Source organism: Anoplophora glabripennis, unplaced genomic scaffold (assembly GCF_000390285.2).
Source record: "Anoplophora glabripennis isolate ALB-LARVAE unplaced genomic scaffold, Agla_2.0 scaffold364, whole genome shotgun sequence".
NCBI lineage: Eukaryota > Metazoa > Arthropoda > Insecta > Coleoptera > Cerambycidae > Anoplophora > Anoplophora glabripennis.
The window spans coordinates 288,868-307,892 of record NW_019416465.1 but is presented as its reverse complement, the minus strand read 5'-3'; the positions used below and the strand labels follow the sequence as shown (position 1 = coordinate 307,892).

General features: G+C 33.2%; 1 protein-coding gene across 1 annotated transcript in view; it reads left to right on the top strand.

The window, feature by feature from the left end:
• The window catches only part of LOC108911600 (serine proteinase stubble), an 89,597-nt gene that overhangs the window by 64,207 nt on the left and 6,365 nt on the right, over positions 1 to 19,025 (top strand). The window contains exons 4-5 of the mRNA XM_023454617.1: positions 628 to 805; positions 14,543 to 14,811. Of these exons, the coding sequence (XP_023310385.1) occupies positions 628 to 805; positions 14,543 to 14,811 (447 nt within the window). The remainder of the gene's footprint in view (positions 1 to 627; positions 806 to 14,542; positions 14,812 to 19,025) is intronic.

The following is a 19,025-nucleotide window of genomic DNA, read 5'->3' as shown; positions in this document are numbered from 1 at the left end:
CGAAACAAAAAGTCGCGTTCAACTCTACATTTCCTGGCCTATACAATTTTGAACCGACTTTTGCCTTGTGTCACACAAATTTTAAATAATTTTGATCATAAATAAGAAAGGGGCAGGTCTTTTCCTGCTATGATTTAAGATCTAGTTTTTTAGATCAGAATTTCCTTTATTTAATTTCATATTTTTTTACCTCTTAGAAAATTTTGAGTTAAGGTTTGGTTTATTTTAGTGTCAATTTAGTAACTAACAACAGAGTCATGAATAAAGATATTTTTTAATTATAATTTAGTTTGATATCTTGAACAATGAAGCGCCTAAATGAGAAATGGTCCCAATATTTTTACCTAAAGAATCTGTGTTTAATTGTTTGTAACACCGTGTATATTATTTTAGACCACAAAAGAAAAATTTATCTATAGATGAATGTAGTATGGCCGTGTTGAATTCTTTAATTTTTCAGCAGATAAATGTTGAATTACGTTACATTCCTATATACCAAATTCGCATTGGAATATTTCAAAGAGGTCTTTCCCGTTTATTTTACATTTTTCGGAGTGCATCAGTCCGAGTGCACTCTGCTCGATTTTCTAATGGCAAATGTAACCGCTGCTCTTTTGTTGGCAACAGTGTGCGGCAGGAGGATGTACCCGGAGGCCCGGATCGTCGGCGGCGAAAAATCGTCTTACGGCAGGTGGCCCTGGCAGATATCCCTGAGGCAGTGGAGGACCTCCACGTACCTGCACAAGTGCGGGGCAGCGCTGCTGAATGAGAACTGGGCCATCACGGCGGCTCACTGCGTGGACCAGTAAGTATTTTTAAAATTTAATACAGGTTCGGAAAGTACCGATGGTCCATCTGCCGTTACGTGAGAGCGATACAGTAAGTCATAGAAATCCGTGCGATAGAGAAAGATGGCTATAATGAAGGCGTCTAATAGTCACCGCCCATTTCGCCCTTCCACAAATAAGATCCACTTCTTATTTGTGGAAGGGCGAAATGGGCGGTGACTATTAGACGCTTTCATTATAAACATCTTTCTCTATCGCATGGATTTCTATGACTTACTTTATCGCTCTCACGTAATAGCAGATGGACCATCGGTACTTTCCGAACCTGTATAAGAAAATATAGAAAGAAACAACAAGTATGTGATACTTGTTAACCTACAAAGTTTTTCAGCCATATTAATAATACATATATAACTTGTTACTAATAACTACTAAGATTATATTAAGCCGTTTATATTAATAATCAAATACTTGCTGTATTTAGAAACTACTAACCAACACATTAACACACTAACATGAACTAACATGAATATACCAGGTGACTTTTTTAACCTGAAACTTTAAATTTCTCGAGAAAATAAGCAAAAAAATGTCCATAATCAAAATTTAATTACTCTATCGCCCCTTTCCTTGTAGGTGAAGCAGTAGATAACCCCTAGTTTTTGTTGTACGGCTAAAAGTAGCATTTGCCTAAAACATTTTTGTTATTCATAATTCAAAATCAACGAAATTCAATTCTTTCGATTTCTCTTACTGAGAACCTATGGATACGATTCTGTAATATATATATTTGCAATAAAAAATACCACGTATTCACTGTAAATAATCAAAATTAGTCTTAAAACAAATTTGATTTCTCAAATTTTCAATTACTGAAAAATGAGTTGTCAAGAAACTACTATTATTGTAATTGTATGATACTTGGTCAACGCGATTTCCTTCGTTTATGATATATCGGAGGGCTTGATTAAAATATGCTTTCAAATTAATGTATTTTGTTTTAGAAGTATCATCTTTTTGTTAGAAATAATTCTTACAAAATTGTATTATGTACAATTAACCTTTGTGTTATTTCTTTCTTCGTGTTTTTTGTAACTGCAAAAACATAAAATAAACATTCAAAGAAAGGGATAACTTTAAGAAACAACTCATTTTAATCAAGCACCCCGAAGAATACAGAAAACTGTCATTGTTTCTGCGTTATACGCTGAAAGTCGTTTGTTCACAATTTACAATTATACAGGTAACAATTTCCCAGTTACATATTCGAAATTGCAAAAGAATAAACATTTTTGACTACGAATTTAGAGTATTTACATAAAACGTGGTATAGGTTATCAGTAAAAGAAATCGAAAAAAAATAGAATTTCACCGTTCACAACGCGATCTATCATCAATCGAAAAATATGTTTCAGACAAATCCTTGTACTGTAAGCTGTAGAATCCGAATCTGTATTAAAAAATAGGGGTTCCTATATAAGATTGGAAAAATACCCCCTATGGAACCTATAAGAGGGGGGGGGGGATCTATACCTAATGGTTAAATTTTGATTAATGACATTTTTTCATAGAGAGCCTATTTTTCGAGATGTTTCGGGTTAAAAAAATCACCCGGTTTGTATTCCCGTCTATCCAATTATTTCTAGAGTTCGGGACTCGGTCGGATGATCATAGCCGTCGCGTCGGCCTTTCGCTACAGCGCCACTTACGAAACCGGTAATAAAGGCAGTTATTGGCTTCACGTTTGCTTCGTGTATGCGTCTTTTAATATTCTAAGACCCGGTACTTTGAGTCTCGATTATGACTTGATTAACTAATCAGGCGATTAGACTGTGAATATATTTTTATAAAATAAATGGTTACATGTACAGTCTAATCATCTGATTAATTAACCATGGCTTAACGGAGACTCAAAGTACCGGGCCTAATAACGTCGAACGCGCCAAGGGGTCAAAAACCACCTTTTGCTGATAAAGTATGCAAAAATATATATTTTTATTTATACCTACCTGTTTATTTATTTGTTTACGACGAACACGCCCATGACTAGCCGACGAAAACCCCGAACTCTAATTATTTCGGTCCTGTCAAATTATGGTTAAAGTATAAACCTATAATTTGTCGAAAACCAAAAGGTATATATTTATATATGTACATACATATTATCAAGTGAGAAATTCTGCTAGGTACGGAAAAAAAAATAACTGTTAAAAACTCAGAAGAGAAAACACTGGTTCTATTTACAGCACACTAAAAATAAATTAAACCAGATAAGTAAATGCTGCAACTGCAACAATATTAAATTTGAAATAAAAAATAAAAAAGAAATATGTATTTTGATTATGTACAATATGTAATTTAAATAAACATAATGTACAGTGTGTCCCGGTACTTGATACAAAAATGTGGAATAAAAATAGATGAGGTCAAAATAATATCAGTTCTTCATATAATTTTTTTTCATACGGGCCTTCGTTAACAAGTTACGGGCCCTCAAAATTGAAAATTAAAAAGTTATTTTTATTTACAGTCTCTAAACTATTAACTTCAGCATGATGCAAATTTGGTGATCGACACACATGTGTACAGCTTGTTTTTTATGTAAGTGAAACTTTATTATGCCCAGAACGCCAGGGACGGACTATGTTCAAAGCTTGACAACCCAGAATTTTTTTCATAGATAACGATCGCAAACTACCGATAATATCCTCTTGGTTCAACTCTGTAAAATTAACAGTTTAGGAAATATTTGTGATTTTATGTCACAGTGCACATCGAGCGGCGCCTCCACCATTTTTCGTTTTTCATTTTTAATTTGGACATAATTACTATGTTAGAACCGTACATGTTTTTAAAATAAAAGCCTAGAAAATCTTACTGTCTGCTAATGTAATTTCCACGAACAAAATTAGACAAACATACTTTACACAACACAAAATAGGAAAATAAAACAAGAACACGTTAAAGTAAGTTAAGTATTCGACTCCAAATATCGTTGTCCGATCTTTTTAATTTTCACCTTTGAGGACCCGAAACTTGTTAACTAAGGTCCATATGAAAAATATTTATGTGAAGAACTGATATTATTTTGACCTCATTTATACTCGATTTTTTTGTATCAAGTACCGGGACACCCTGTATATGGAACGATCTACAAAACTCTAATTTGTTTACCATAACGCTAGTCTAGAAAATTATGTGAATAATTGAATATTGAAGTTAAAAGCTAAGAATGAATAACTGAATACAGTATTGACGAAAACCATTGTCGATGATGTAAATAGCAAGTTGAAACCATAAACATTTTCTATAAATTTCAAAAGTTCTTTGACCTATCGCGTAAAAAGATATTTACGAGTTTAAAAGTACTATTTAACACCGTTTCTCGGACAAAAAAGACAAATTATGTTATGCGTAAATGCCATAGTAAAGTTAACGCTTCTCAACAAGTTTTCTACTAAAAAATGAAATATATGTACCCATGTATACATTTAAAATTCAGTCTACACAGGGTGTTAGTAAATAAGTGCGACAAATTTCAGGGGGTGATTCTACATGAGAAAATAATGGTAGTTTGCTTATAAACGTATGTTTGCAAATGATTTGTTTTCCGAGATACGGGGTGTCAAAGTTTTTCTTAAGAACTGACGATTTAATTTATTGCTCTGAAACCGGTCGAGATGTGCAAATGATTTTTGGTGGGTTTTAAGAGGTAGTTATTGCGCATTTTTTGACACGCAATTAATAATTTTATGTTAATGGTACGCCACTGAGATATTACAAATTAAAAATTCCTCGTTCAATTTGTGACAAAAAATCTCCCTTGCCTTTACTTAATCCATTGGCAAAAAAATAGGCGCGGAAAAAAGTCTCTAGGTAGTAGAGCTTGCACACGTTCAATATGAAACGGATACAATTGCTGTTCTTTAAGAATTTTAAATACTGTGAAGTTGTTTATATTCAATATGTTGGCAATTTTTCGAGTACTTGTTTCAGGTGACTCCGCAATTAACTCGAGAACTGCTTCTTCTAGTTGCACAGTTCGTACTTCTCGAGGGCGCCCACAGTCAACCGTTTGTTTCTTAAATGAACCATTTTCGCGCAAACGTTGATGAAGACGAGCAAATATTGTGTGATGAGGTACCCTACGTCCTGGATACAACTCAGCATACAATCGTCGAGCTTGCCGACCATTTCCATTACTTCGACCATAGACAAAATGCATGTCTGACAATTCCGCATTTGTAAAATTTTCCATTCTTTTCGATAAAAGAAAAATTAATTACTTATTAACACTAATGTTATAGCAAACTAAAAGCTTAATAAATTAATAATGACGAAACGCTAATTTGACATTTCTTAAAATTATTCGTATTTAACAGACAAATGTTGACAGTAGCCTACTATTTAATGTATTACAGAAATTAAAAATACGTGTTAAGATGTTTTATTTTTTTGCATCAAAACGGCGCCCCATACGAAGAAAAGTCAAGAGAGATTTTTTGTCACAAATTGAACGAGGAATTCAAACATGATTTTAATTTGTAATATCTCAGTGGCGTACCATTTTTTTTCTTTAAAAAAATTGAGATTATTACCCGTTCGCGCGCCAATGATGAACATAAAATTCTTAATTGCGTGTCAAAAAATGCGCAATAACTACCTCTTAAAACCCACCGAATTTCATTTGCACATCTCGACCGGTTTCAGAGCAATAAATTAAATAGTCAGTTTTTAAGAAAAACTTTGACACCCCGTATCTCGGAAAACGAATCATTTGCGGACATACGTTTATAAGCAAACTGCCATTATTTTCTCATGTAGAATCACCCTCTGAAATTTGTTGCACTTATTTACTAACACCCTGTATAACATAAATTTTAGGCGAATTTTAAACTTTATGAACATAACATGGATTTAATTTTTCAAAAGTTTAGAGTTTGCTTTATTATTAAATTAAAATTTGGATCAAGGTTACTGAGTAATTTAATATGAATCCCTTTTTCCTTTAGTACCTAATAAGGTACTGTTTTATAAAAATTTTATGAATGTAGTTAGCAAAGCCTTTCTTTATATTAATAAATAAGAGAAGCAGTCTCCCAGTACCAGTTTTCGTATAGTATGAAAGTATCAAATACAGGCTGTTACAAATTTGCTTCTCACTACATGGATCTCGAAAACGGTAAGAGATACAAACTAGTTTAAATGGGAGCAAAGTTGTGTAATCAGGGACCCAACATTATGCCTCTAAACTATCAAAGCTAACATGATTAGTTTTCGAAATATTTGGAAAAAACCGAAATTTTGGAAATCTGTTTTTCTTTAATTTCAGCCTTGTTTGAGGCGATATTGAAAAAATAAGAACATTTCGTCATGGCCAATATTTGCCCTCTATCGAATGGCATAATCAATTTTTATATGTGACGTGTCAGTGGTCTCTCCGGGACCATCAATAACTTCATTTTTAAATACGACCCTAGAAATTTGATTACATTTTTTGCAAGTTTTCATGGCCCCCAATACTGTACTACCTCAGCCCGAACCAGATTCAGACGTTTTGTCTCGAAAAATTCATCTTCAGGGCATTCGTTTCGAATTTAACTAAATTTTTTATTTAGATTTCTTTGTTTATTGAATTATCGTACACTGTAAGTGTCGTTAGACCCTGTGAAATCCATCTAGTTATTTAAACTATTACCGCCACGCATTAAAATAAAAAATATATTAGAGTTTTATTCCCGTGTCCATAGTTATTTCTAGGCTTCTCAAGTGCTCAAAATTCAAACAAATTCCGATCTATTTTTTTTTAGGATATTCATACAAATACATCCGACATGCTCTTTCACAGTTGCGGTTACAGATATAATAAATTCCGATAATATTTTATTTTGGTAACTAGATGAAATTCACAGGGTCTAACGACACTTACAGTGTACGATAATTCAAAAAACTTAGATAAATTTGGAACGAATACACTGAAGATGAATTTTTCGATTCAAAACGTCTGAATCTGATTCGGGTTAAGGCAGTACAGTATTGGGGGTCATGAAGGCTTGCAAAAATGTAATAAAATTTCTAGGGTCGTACTTTAAAAAAATGAAGTTGATGATCATCCTGGAGAGACGAAACGTCACATATAAAAATTGATTATGCTATTCGATAGAGGGCAAAACGTGACCAATAGAAAGTGTTCTTGTTTTTTCAGTATTACTTTAAACAAGGCTGAAATGAAAGAGGCATAATGTTGGTCCCCCGATTAAGCAACTTTGCCCCCATTTAAGCTACTTCGTACCTCTTACCGTTTCCGAGATCCCTGTAGTGAGAAGCGAATTCGTAACAGCCTGTATATTCTAACAATATTAAGCAAAAATGTGTTTATTGAAATAGTAGTACTTTGGAACATTATACAGTAATTATAATAAACCCAACCAAAAAAGTAGAATAAAAAATATATTGCCCTCGTTGTGTAAGTAAGGGATAGAGCCTGGGATATATAGTGCGTACGGGGATTTTTTATGTGCGCCGATTTTAATTCCACAAATATACACAAGAACAATACGAATTGCCGTAACCGTTTTTCTGTTGTATTTATCAACGTTAAACCAACATTAACCCCAACATCCACCCGTAGACCTCCAGACGGCCTAACAAATGAGGGCCATACATCACCGTCGTTGTATTTAAAACACGATTCAACCCGAGCAACACATGGCTCTCCCTTTACACAGAGATGCGAGAAAATTTAATGAACCGTCCATTTCGAATTACTTACCTCGGATTTAATGGTGTAATTCTTTTCAATCGTGTTTATCGATTTTTATCTCTCCCGCTTATTAAATATCTCGTTCTCGAGGAAAAAAATAGTAACGAGTTTGAACAAAGAAGTAAGTTATTTAGAAGCCAGCTGCTGTCAGGTGAGGTGAATAAAATGATGACGTTAAAATAACCGTCAGGTTGAACGGATTTTGCGGAATTTATAGCTGCTTTGTTACATTTAAGTGATTTATGGATGGTGATATCGATCAAGAAAGGATCTACTGGAAGTCACAAGAAGGCATGCCTGTGATGTATGTCCCAGACTTGTTTGTTTTTATTTAATTGGGTATTTTGCTATATTGAAAAGAACATTAATTTTATAAATCAAATTATAAATAAGTATGACGCTAATTGTAAGAAGTAATTCGGCACGATAGCATGATAAATATTACAACACGTGACACAGAAACCCTCTGTTCTTGTTCTCATATTCAAATTTTTATGCGTAATTTTCAATGAATTTACAGCAGTCTTTTGACAAGGGTTTTAGAAAATCTAAGCAAGTTAGAAACAATATCCTTTCACTGTAGTAGTTATACAAGTCTTCCTTATTATCATCATCATTACATTCCCTGAATTTTATACCCCTGTTGAGTATATAGAAAATTGCGTACGTATGGTACTATGAACTTAATCAAACACCACAAAATGATTTAAACTGTTGACACATGAATTAATCATAATTATGGAGTATTTTTATAAAATAATTATAGTCAAAACAGGAAATATATATTCACATGTTTACATGAGTGGCGATGTTTTTCGTGATCTTTTAAGAAGGAATTTTTTTCCTTTTCTATCATTGTCTTATTAAAAGTGCGATATCTTACCTAAAAAATGTCAGCTTTAAAGTTAAGTGTGACAGTGTTTTTATTTTGTTTATCTACCTTCTACAGATATGAGATACATAACAATATACAGAATGTTTCGCATAAGAACCGACCAAGGGCATGTAGGCGAACTCAAAATATGGTGAATTAACGCAACTTACCTTTGTACTAAGCTGCATACCTGAGGGACAGTAAGTAGAGTTCAAATGAAGCCTTTTAAAGGGTTGAAAAGAGATGAAGCACCATTAAAATGTGACAGAATTTTTTACCCCGGACTTAAAAAAATATTACTTTATTTTATGGGGAACTTAATTCTAAAACTTTTAGTAATCTTGTTAGTTTTCAAAAAAATACATATTGTAGCTGCGTTATTTAAAATCATCGATAATTCAAAAGTTGGCTATGAATTAAACGTCAAACTTGACGATCAGGAAAAAAATTTAGTAATTGTTTGCTGAGTGTTTTGATAATGGTCGGGAAGTTTTCATTTAGAGAACAAGTTGACAAACTATTAGTGTTAGGTTTCTGTGAAGGAAACTACAGAAGTGTTGAAGAATATCGGAGATTTCGAAATCGTATAATTCCCCACAGAGAAACATTTTCCAATGTTGAAAGACAGGCTCGAGAAATACCTAGGCCAATGCTCTTGGTACACTCACATCGTGTACCAAATTTGGTTTTTCTAAGGTTAAGTATAACTGAGATATTGATTTGTTTTCAAAATTTGAAATTTCAAGGACTATAACTTCTCAGGTTGTCCCCTGTTATATGACGGTTGTTATGCGAAACACCCTGTATATTACATTTTTCTGTATTCAATGAACACTTATCAAAAATTAAGGGATGATTTAATAGTATATTATTCAACGAGCGTATAATGATGGGTATTATTCACGAGGTGAAGTTTACGGCCACGAGCCGCAGGCGAGTGGCCTAAATCACCGAGTGAATAATACCCATTATACGGGAGTAGAATACTATACTTTATCCACGACTACTAAATATTTTTGTTGAAGTTTTTTTGAAATGTTTCGAAAAACATGGTATGTTAAGAAACAGATATACGACTCGCACAAATGAAGTCGCTGATGGCTCAGTGTACATGCTCTTTCCATTCCAAACGCGGGTCCCGGGTTCGAATCCGGTCTAGGAAAATTCACTTTTTTATTTTTTTTTTATATGTACAGCACTGAATACACGATAAAATTTTAAAAACGGATTGTTTGTAGCAGAACAATATAATATTATAGCTAAATTAAGGAAGCATCTGACAGTAGTGATTAATGACTCATTAATCACTGCCGTGATTAGTGGTTATTATTAAGGTCGAGCAAACAGACGTATAATGGGTACATTATACAATAGTCGTGGATAAAATATATTTATCACCGTCTAGCAAACTAAACGAATTTTTTAGTTTTCTTTATATGGAATTAGCTTATTTTCCCAAAATTTGTTGTTATTCTCTACTTTCCATGTTTACCGATTTTAACATTATCTGGTCAAGTATTTAAAAAAATTGTCTAATTTGAAAATTTTTCCAATTAAAACTATTGCCCTTGTTTACTACCAATTTTTCAGAGATACCTTGAATATAGATTGAACTTTTAGAATGCATATTACAACAGCACATGATGTTATTAATATGGTGGGTCGGGTTCGGTAACTAAATGGAAACAAGTGTTTGTCTTAACTCGTACTGAAATGTCGAGAAAATAACTAATTTTCAGAGCAAATGTCAAAATATAGACTCGTAAAAAACGGGAAGAACTGCAGATTCAATTTATGATGCGTCAACTAGGGGTAATTCGTGAATGTTCTGTGTATGAGATAAATTATTTATTCAAAGTACGATAGTTTTCCGGGTTGTTACGCCGTGACATAGGCATATGATCGCCGCCAGGTGCAGACATACCTTGCTCTTTCTCAACCTTAGCTAAGAATCTTTGATCTGCACTTGTTCTTGGGCTATGCTTTGTGGGGGCGGATACATTATCAGAACTCTAGGTCAGCCCTGATCGTCATTTCAGCTCTCATTGGTTCTAAGACCGCTTCAGGGGAACTGTTGTTCTGAAGATTTTGCTGTCACCACTAAAGATGCTGACAGTAAAGAACGGTGAAACATATGGAAACATAACAGTAACTGTTAGCGACCGGATACATAAGCCATCCTATAACAACCTGAAAAATCATGGTACTTTAAATATCAGCACGGACCATGAAAGCCTTAAAATCAATAAAACTATTTATATCCGAGATTATTGTCGTAAGTAATTTAAATTCTGATAAAACTGTATTAGTTAACAAGCATTTTTTTTAAACAATACAATGACTTTTATAAAGACTTCCATATTAGCATTATTTCTGCAGTAAACTGACAGTTTGCAAACTGCTTTTTATTACGCGTGAACGATTGTGGACTATTTGTTCTGGAGGTTGGGCTGTAAGGATGGTTTTTTAGTTTGCTATTTTACACTGGAATTCTAAAGTAGTAGAAGTTTTTTGTTTTTATTTTCCATACTTCCAAATATGTGTCCTACTATGCCGTAATCAGTAATCATTACTTTGCACAGCAATCCGCCAAAAATCCTAAGTAAATATGTACAATCAATATTAACTTAAAAGTTAGCTCACATAAAATAACCAAGCGTCGAATATAAGGCAACTTGAATTAACGAAATTACTGCACATGTCGCGGAGTGGCAGTCAATAGATAAATCTCCAACCAGTATGAGCAAACGGTTTGGTGACACGTTGAAAATCGTACACGAACACCAAATTACTTAATGCGCTTACTCCAGACGATTAGAAGCCGTTGGACACTGCTGCAGAAACAAACTGGTAAAAAAAGTAATAATTTGTTGCATCTATCGACGCTAATTCCATATTGCCACCCTTTGTTCTATACAGGGTAAATCATAATCAAGTAGAAAAAATTGAACCAAAGAATACAACTTAGTAACAAAATGCTCTCTTAAAAAAATGTTTATTGTTTAATTTTTTAACGAACATTTTTCAATAAAATTAGACAAAAAGAAGTTTTTGTAATAGCAAAATATAAGCTTATCATTTACGTAAAGCAAGAGGTCACTAAGAACACTGTTTACGTTGTACCAAATTTTTTGTTGGAAGAGACTTTGAGAAAATGTTTCTTCCCTCGTCACTTTACTGTCCTTATTTTAAAAATTAAATACTGTTAAATATTACAAAGTTCCCGAGATAAATGAATTTTAATTTTATGCACTATGCAGTTATAGAAGTTCGCGAAAACTTAACCTTTATTAACTTCACGGAGCTATAAACAATCTCTGACTACAGATAATACACCGCTATACGATAGAGACCATTTTACTGCTTTAATGCAATGTTCTTATTAATCCAACACGAGATGACATGCTTTGTAATACATCCCCAACAAAGATAATCCTCACTATTGTGTTTCTCACAATCTGAAACTTTATGTGTATATTCCAAATATTACAAACTCGTCTTACTTTGTAGAATAACGTCTTTTGTGTTATTCCAAAGACGAAGAATAAGCGTTCGATGTTAAATTATGTTTATATTAAACTATGAAATGTTTGATATTTCATTTCATCTAATTAAATTTTTCTTTGAGTGAGTAAACAGTTACCTATCTGAAATTCGATACAGCAACATTAAGATATACGTAATATCTTTTCCGTCTCATTATACGGTAAATATCTAACTGGCTTCTTCAAAACACCTTTTTTAACAAAAATTAATTCAAGTTTTTCAAGTTTGAGTATTTTTAAATTTTCATTTGTTTTCAACATAATGTACATAATATGTGTATTGACAATTTGATTTAATTGTCCAACTTTCATAGTTTGTAAATTAATGTTAAAATAGAGAACGATATGTTTGGATACCCTTGAGCACTTTTAAATTTAAATACCTATATTTTATTATTTGGTACAGAAGGATTTCTGAGGATATTAAATTAAAATATATCTCAAACTTCTAGATAAAAAGTAGGTAATATAATTATTTAAAAGTCTCATTTTAGAAAATTTTTAAAAATGTTTCAACTTTAAATAACTGAGATATAAGGTGGTTCCATGAAAAATGAAACACAGAAACTAAAAAACAAAAGACCTAACCGTAAATAGTATGCATTTTCTTTAAATAGTTAAATAAGTATTTACTGTGTCATTAAAGAAATAAAAGAAAACACTATTGTTCTCTTCTTTGGAATATCTACAAGATACAAAAGTTTTTATACAAGGTGTCCGTTAAAGAATGGGCCAAACTTTACCACTAGATTCTACGACGAAAATTAATAGGGAAAAGACATATACAATGTTGATCATAAACGCTTAGTTTTCGAGATACAGGGTGTTGAAGTTGAAAAAATTAAAAACAATTTTCAGGCATATTTCTAACATACGAAGGTATTTTTTTTTAAATTGATATAAGGAGTTTTAACGGGGACCTACATCATTTGCTGTGATTTCACGTCAATACAAAAAACCGGGGGCGTATGTAAACTATATTTTCAAGACTCTTTTCTAAAAAAACTAAATGTTACACCAATGCGTGAAGCGGAAATAAATAACATTTTTCAAATTTTCAGTTATTTTTCAGCATAAAAGGTATACTTTTTGAATATCGCTGAGAGGCTCCGTTTTTGAAAAAAATAAGAAAAACATAAATTAAACATTAATTATGTTTAAAATTATTTAAGAAATGCCCCCCATTTGACTAAAAACATGTTAGAAATCTCTTTAAGAAATGTGAAAAATGATGGATCATGTGAGTTCTAAAGTTCAAAGAAATTTCTTCTGGTGGTTCAATTAAATTAGATTGTAGAAAGTACAGATAACTTTGGTCGTTTAAAGATGCCAGAAGTTCAAAGGGCCCAAGAAGACGATCGTCAATCATTCCGAATCAAATATAGAAATTAGGTTATCCACGAAGTGCACATCCTTGCCGACTTTAAACGCAGTTTTTTAAAAAACGGTGCTTCTCAGCGATATTCAACAAGTATACCTTTTATGCTGAAAAATCATTGAAAATTTGAAAAATGTTTATTTTTTCCAGTTTACGCAGTGGCGTAACATTTATTTTTTAGAAAAGAGTCTCGAAAATATAGTTTGCACTCTACCAATTTTTTTTATTGACGTGAAATCGCAGTAAATGATGTAGGTCGTTAGAACTCCTCATATCAAATTAGAAAAAAAACCTTTAATAGTGTAAGAAGAGAATAGTGTAAGTTTCGCATCGCTGTAAAACCCTAATAAATAAATACAATTTGAAAAAAGTTTGTAATGGAAATTATTCCTTGACAACCCCTCTATCAAAATTCTCTGATATAATTTTTTTGTAAAATGACCAGAAAAAAGTTATAACAACCAAAAGAAAATTTGTTCCCAAATTTTTATCTATTTTCGTTAATAACTTTGTTATTTTTGGTTCTACGACAAAAATGTTAGGGCACCAAAGTTGTAGAGAATTTAATTTGCAACAAAAAATGTATTTACAAATTTTCTGTGCGACGAATAGTTTGCTCGATATAGTAAGTAGTAGTATAAAAACCATTCGCAGCACTTTTTACAAGATGGCGGCCGAGGCACAGGGGTTGCGACCCCACAAACATGGATTTAACATTACACTAACCCCCTCTGGACATCCAAAAAATAAAATTGGATGCCCTGACTATTGCACGCTAAGCCCAAAAAAATGTATCATTTCAATGGACTACTTGACGTATTTCCGAGATATGCCTGAAAATCGTTTTTATTGTTTCGACACCTTGTATCTCGAAAACTAAGCGTTTATGAGCAACGTTTGTATATGAATTTTCCCCATTAAAGTTTGGCTCATTCTTTAACGGACATCCTGTATATTTTATGTTGTATCAAATTTCAAATACATGGTAAATTTATAAAATATTGTTGATGCTTTAACGTTGAGAGTTATTCGAGAAAACATAAATAATTCATATTTTCAAATAAACCAGGATATTGCTGCTCCTAAACTTAACACTGCATAATTTGTCGTCGTAACGATATCGACATTAACGATACGCCTTGACCTAATATGCACCGGATACACCACTGACCTGACCCACTTTCTCGATTCCAGGGTACCACCCAGCGAGCTGCTGCTGCGTTTGGGAGAGCACGATCTCTCCACCGAGTCGGAGCCTTATTTGCACCAGGAGCGTCGCGTGCAGATAGTGGCGTCCCACCCGCAGTTCGACCCCAGGACCTTCGAGTACGATCTGGCGCTCCTGCGGTTCTACGAGCCAGTTAACTTCCAGCCCAACATCCTGCCCGTTTGCGTGCCGCAGACGGACGAAAACTTCGTCGGAAGGACCGCGTATGTCACCGGATGGGGGAGGTTGTACGAAAGTAAGTACATACAAGAAATAAGTGGTGTTTTGTCACTAAATACTAAGCTACAAAGAAAGTTTATGCGAACTGTACAAGCAATTTCGCTTTTCTATTACTAAATAGGACACCGTTTTGAGGTTTCCTCGTTGTTTCTTTAAATATGACACCCAAGATAACACACGTTCACGACATCCAATGATTTCTTAACAGAAATCTGTAAGCAAATAAACAAGATGCTACGGCTACCTTTTGTCGACACGCCCTGTAAATTATAAGCATATCTACTACGTTCGTTTTCATTTTGACCCCATTTGAGACCTTAGAATATAAAACATGGGAATATTTTATATTCAGCATCGAATTTTTAGAATATTTTAGTTTTTTGCAGGGACAATATGCTGTCATTGTGTGGGCAATTCTTTCAATATGCTAGATTCATTCACTAAAAGAAAGTGTACAATTAGAATTTGTTAGGAAAATGACATAGTAAAAGTTGAAATGATAAATTAAAGTTGATGTGAATTAGATATTTTAGATATTAGTGTCTAAACACTGTTACAATTTAAAAATATTCTTATACAGGGTGTCCCGCATAAAAAGCGACACAGGGCAGGTGCATGTAGGGGTGTCCAAAATATTGTAATTTAACCTAACTTACCTATATACAAAGTTGCACCCCTGAGGAGTTATTAGCCCCCAAAGTGGGGCCCTAAATTTCGAAAAAAATTAATATCTCTGCAACACTTTACCGTAGAAGAACCAAATTTGATACATGATTTAGGTTTATTACTGCTACTGGTCTTCTTTGACTATGACTTAAAGTTAATTGAAGCACTACAAGGTGTTCATTGGGGATGACTCACCCCTAAAATTGTACCGAACTTGTTTTTCATTGACCGAATTGAAAAATAATAATATTAATTCACAGCAGAATTTAATTTAAATTTTTTTTTTACTCTTGTTAAATTTTAAAAAACTTTATGGTTTTCAAGAAAAACCGTATTAACTGAAACAAGATTTTAACAGTGTTTATTAGAAAATAATCGAAAAGTCAGTAGTAAGCAATAAATTTATCTTTCAAACTTGTCAGTTAATAATAAAATTATTTTATTACAACAATTGTCTCTGACTGTTGTTGAAAAAATATCAATTATTATTTTTATTATTTATTTGTGTATTTTACTTCATACAATATTCGCTTATATAAAAACTACCTAGGTACTTGTTTTCTTTTGTCGAATTAGGAGAGAAGTGAAGTAAAATTTATTTGGCCAATTGTCAAATTTGAAATAAACACTGTTAAAATTTTGTGTGAGATGGGTTCTTCTTGAAAACTATAGTTTTTTTAAAATTTAACAAAAGTAAAAGAAATATAATTAAATTCTGCTGTGAATTAATGTTACTATTTTCCAATTCAACCAATGAAAAGAAAGCTCTGAACAATTTTAGGGTGACTCATCCCCAATGAACACCTTGTAGTGCTTCAATTTAAATCATAGGCAAAGAAGTAATAAACCTAAATCATGTACGAAATTTGATTCTTCTGCGGTAAAGTGTTGCAGAGATATTATTTTTTTTCGAAATTTAAGGCCCCACTTTGGGGGCTAATAACTCCTCAGGAGTGCAACTTATATATAGGTAAGTTTGGTTAAATTACAACATTTTGGGCACCCCTACATGTACCTGCCCTGTGTCGGTTCTTATGCGGGACACTCTGTATATTAGCAGAAATAGTCAAATTCGCCCTATTACTTAATCCTGCCTCTGTTTCCTGAAATTCAGAAATTATATTGTTTTAGTTCACATCATTTTAAAAGGCATGTTTTACAAACGTAAAATCGCCTATTTTATGACAAACCGCCCAATCTGACTATTAAAATGATCTCACATTTCCTTCAATTAACGCATAAAGTTCCTAAAAACATTAATAAAGTACCGCAATCAATTGGCAATTTGGGGCAAAATCCCTATTGCCAACCTTTAAATACAAGATTGAGTTTTCAATTCATTACGCAATTCCTCAGTATATCTCTCTATAATACTACTACAATTAAATGTTAATAGTTTTTTAATAAATAGCACAAATTGACATCTTTTTAACTGCTATTTTGGGACAAACAAATACATTGATTGAGGTTCATGGTCAATCCAAGGACTTTATTAACGAAATGATCTAAAGGGTATCTCAAAATTCATGCAAGAAGTAATTTTGATAGAAGACACAAGTTTTTAATTAAAAATTGAAAATTTTTTATTGATTCATATAGTATAAAGTATAAGGTTATGTATGGAGTAGCATATCGCATAAATGGTCTCCACGGCTTTGCTGGCAAATACCTTTTGTAGAAATTTTCCATGGCCATTTTGCATGCGGCCGAATTTTGTTAACACAACGCTCAATTTTCTTCAAGACGTGAGTGGTCGTGGGCTAGGTTGGCAAAACATTAGACTTAAAAAAAAATTAAAAAAAGTCCAACGGTGTTAAATCGCATCACCTGGGCGGCCAATTCTGATCACCAAAACGAGATATTACACTACCAGGAAATGACTCATGCCGTAATTGAAATGTTTCATGGGCTATACGGCATGTAGCACCGTCTTGTTGAAACCACATGTCGTTTACACCTATATCTTGCAATTTAGGAAAAAAACTGGATTATCATGTCGCAATAGCGAGCACCATTAACTGTTATTGCCTGATCACTCGCATTATTGAAGAAGAATGATCCAATGATGCCTTCTGCATAAAATCCGCACCAAACTGTGACATGTTGATGCATTTGTTTCTCAACTACCACTCGTGGATTTTCTGAAACCCAAATGCGACAATTTTGTCGATTAACAAAGCCATCAAGACGAAAATGAGCCTCAATGCTGAGGCTGATTTTGTTCGAAAAATCCGCATCCAGTTGTTGTTTCATAATCTGTTCAACGAACTCGTGGTCAATAGGCTTCAGTTCTTGAGTCAATTGAACTTTGTAAATATGAAGGCGCAAATCTTTCTTGAGAATACGCTGTAGAGAATTTCTCGGACTGTCCAATTCTGGAGCACGGTGCTCAATTGATGCTCTTGGACTGTCAGCAACAATCTCACGAACTTCTTCGATTATTTGTGTTGAGCGACTTGTTGAAGGATGGCAGAGTGTTTAAGATCACTAATTGATCCAGTCTCCTCGAATTTTTCAATTAACCTCTTCACATTTGACGAAATTAAATTACTATTCCGACCATATTATGTATGAAAATTGCGAGCAGTAATTGCCAAACCGATAGCGCTACATTTTTATTAACTCAACTGTCACTCTGTCTTTTTTTTCGTTAGCAACACTTTACCGCACAAATGGCGCAGAATTCAAATCTTGCATAAATTTTGGGACACCTGAAATACCCCTGGCGCAAGACATGGAAATTATTGGATTTATGGATTCTTATGCCAACAGATATTTAGTGATAATCCAAAGTTTTCGCATAATGACACAGTACAAGTAAAATGAAATTAAAAATTAAAATAAGACTATAATTACGGATTTAATTTAACTAATTCCTTCATTTAAAAAATACATATTAAAAAAAACATTTGAATTTTGTTTACAGTTGGAGGAAGCTATTGATCCTCAATTTAAAACAACTAGCTAGTTAAAATAGTTCGATAAATTAAATGCCTCATATTTTTGAACAGCAAATGGAGCAAAATGCTCAGGATCCAATGAGATCAAAACAGCCCAATTGAGCAAGAAATCATATCCAAAGATTAGGCTTTTTCAATTTCAGAAATATTAAAGGTAGAAAAGATATGTATTTTGAGAACATGTGTGTACGCCCTAACATCGGTCAGCAGTTCACTACGTTGTTCTACTGTTTTAATTTGTATCTAGTTAAAGTACATGCTCTCTAGACGTTCTTTAAATCACCCGTAATATCTAAACCGAGCACCTAATGCATAATTTAACGATGAGAAGTCGGAGTCGTCAATTCCACTAATTGGCTGTTAGTGTCCGTCTAAACTAATATAATTATAGCAGAGCGGCGCTGCAGATTTTCACCGTTACCAATCAGTTGCGTTTGAATTTTAATTTCCTGTTACAATTTTTACGTTTCAAGTTCAACTGCGATTCGATTCCGAGCAGAGGATTTTCAGTTCAGTGATGTTTTATGTACAAAACGACCATTTAACGATAACGACGGACATTCTACAGTTTTCAAGATAGAATAACATACATTTACGTTTGGGA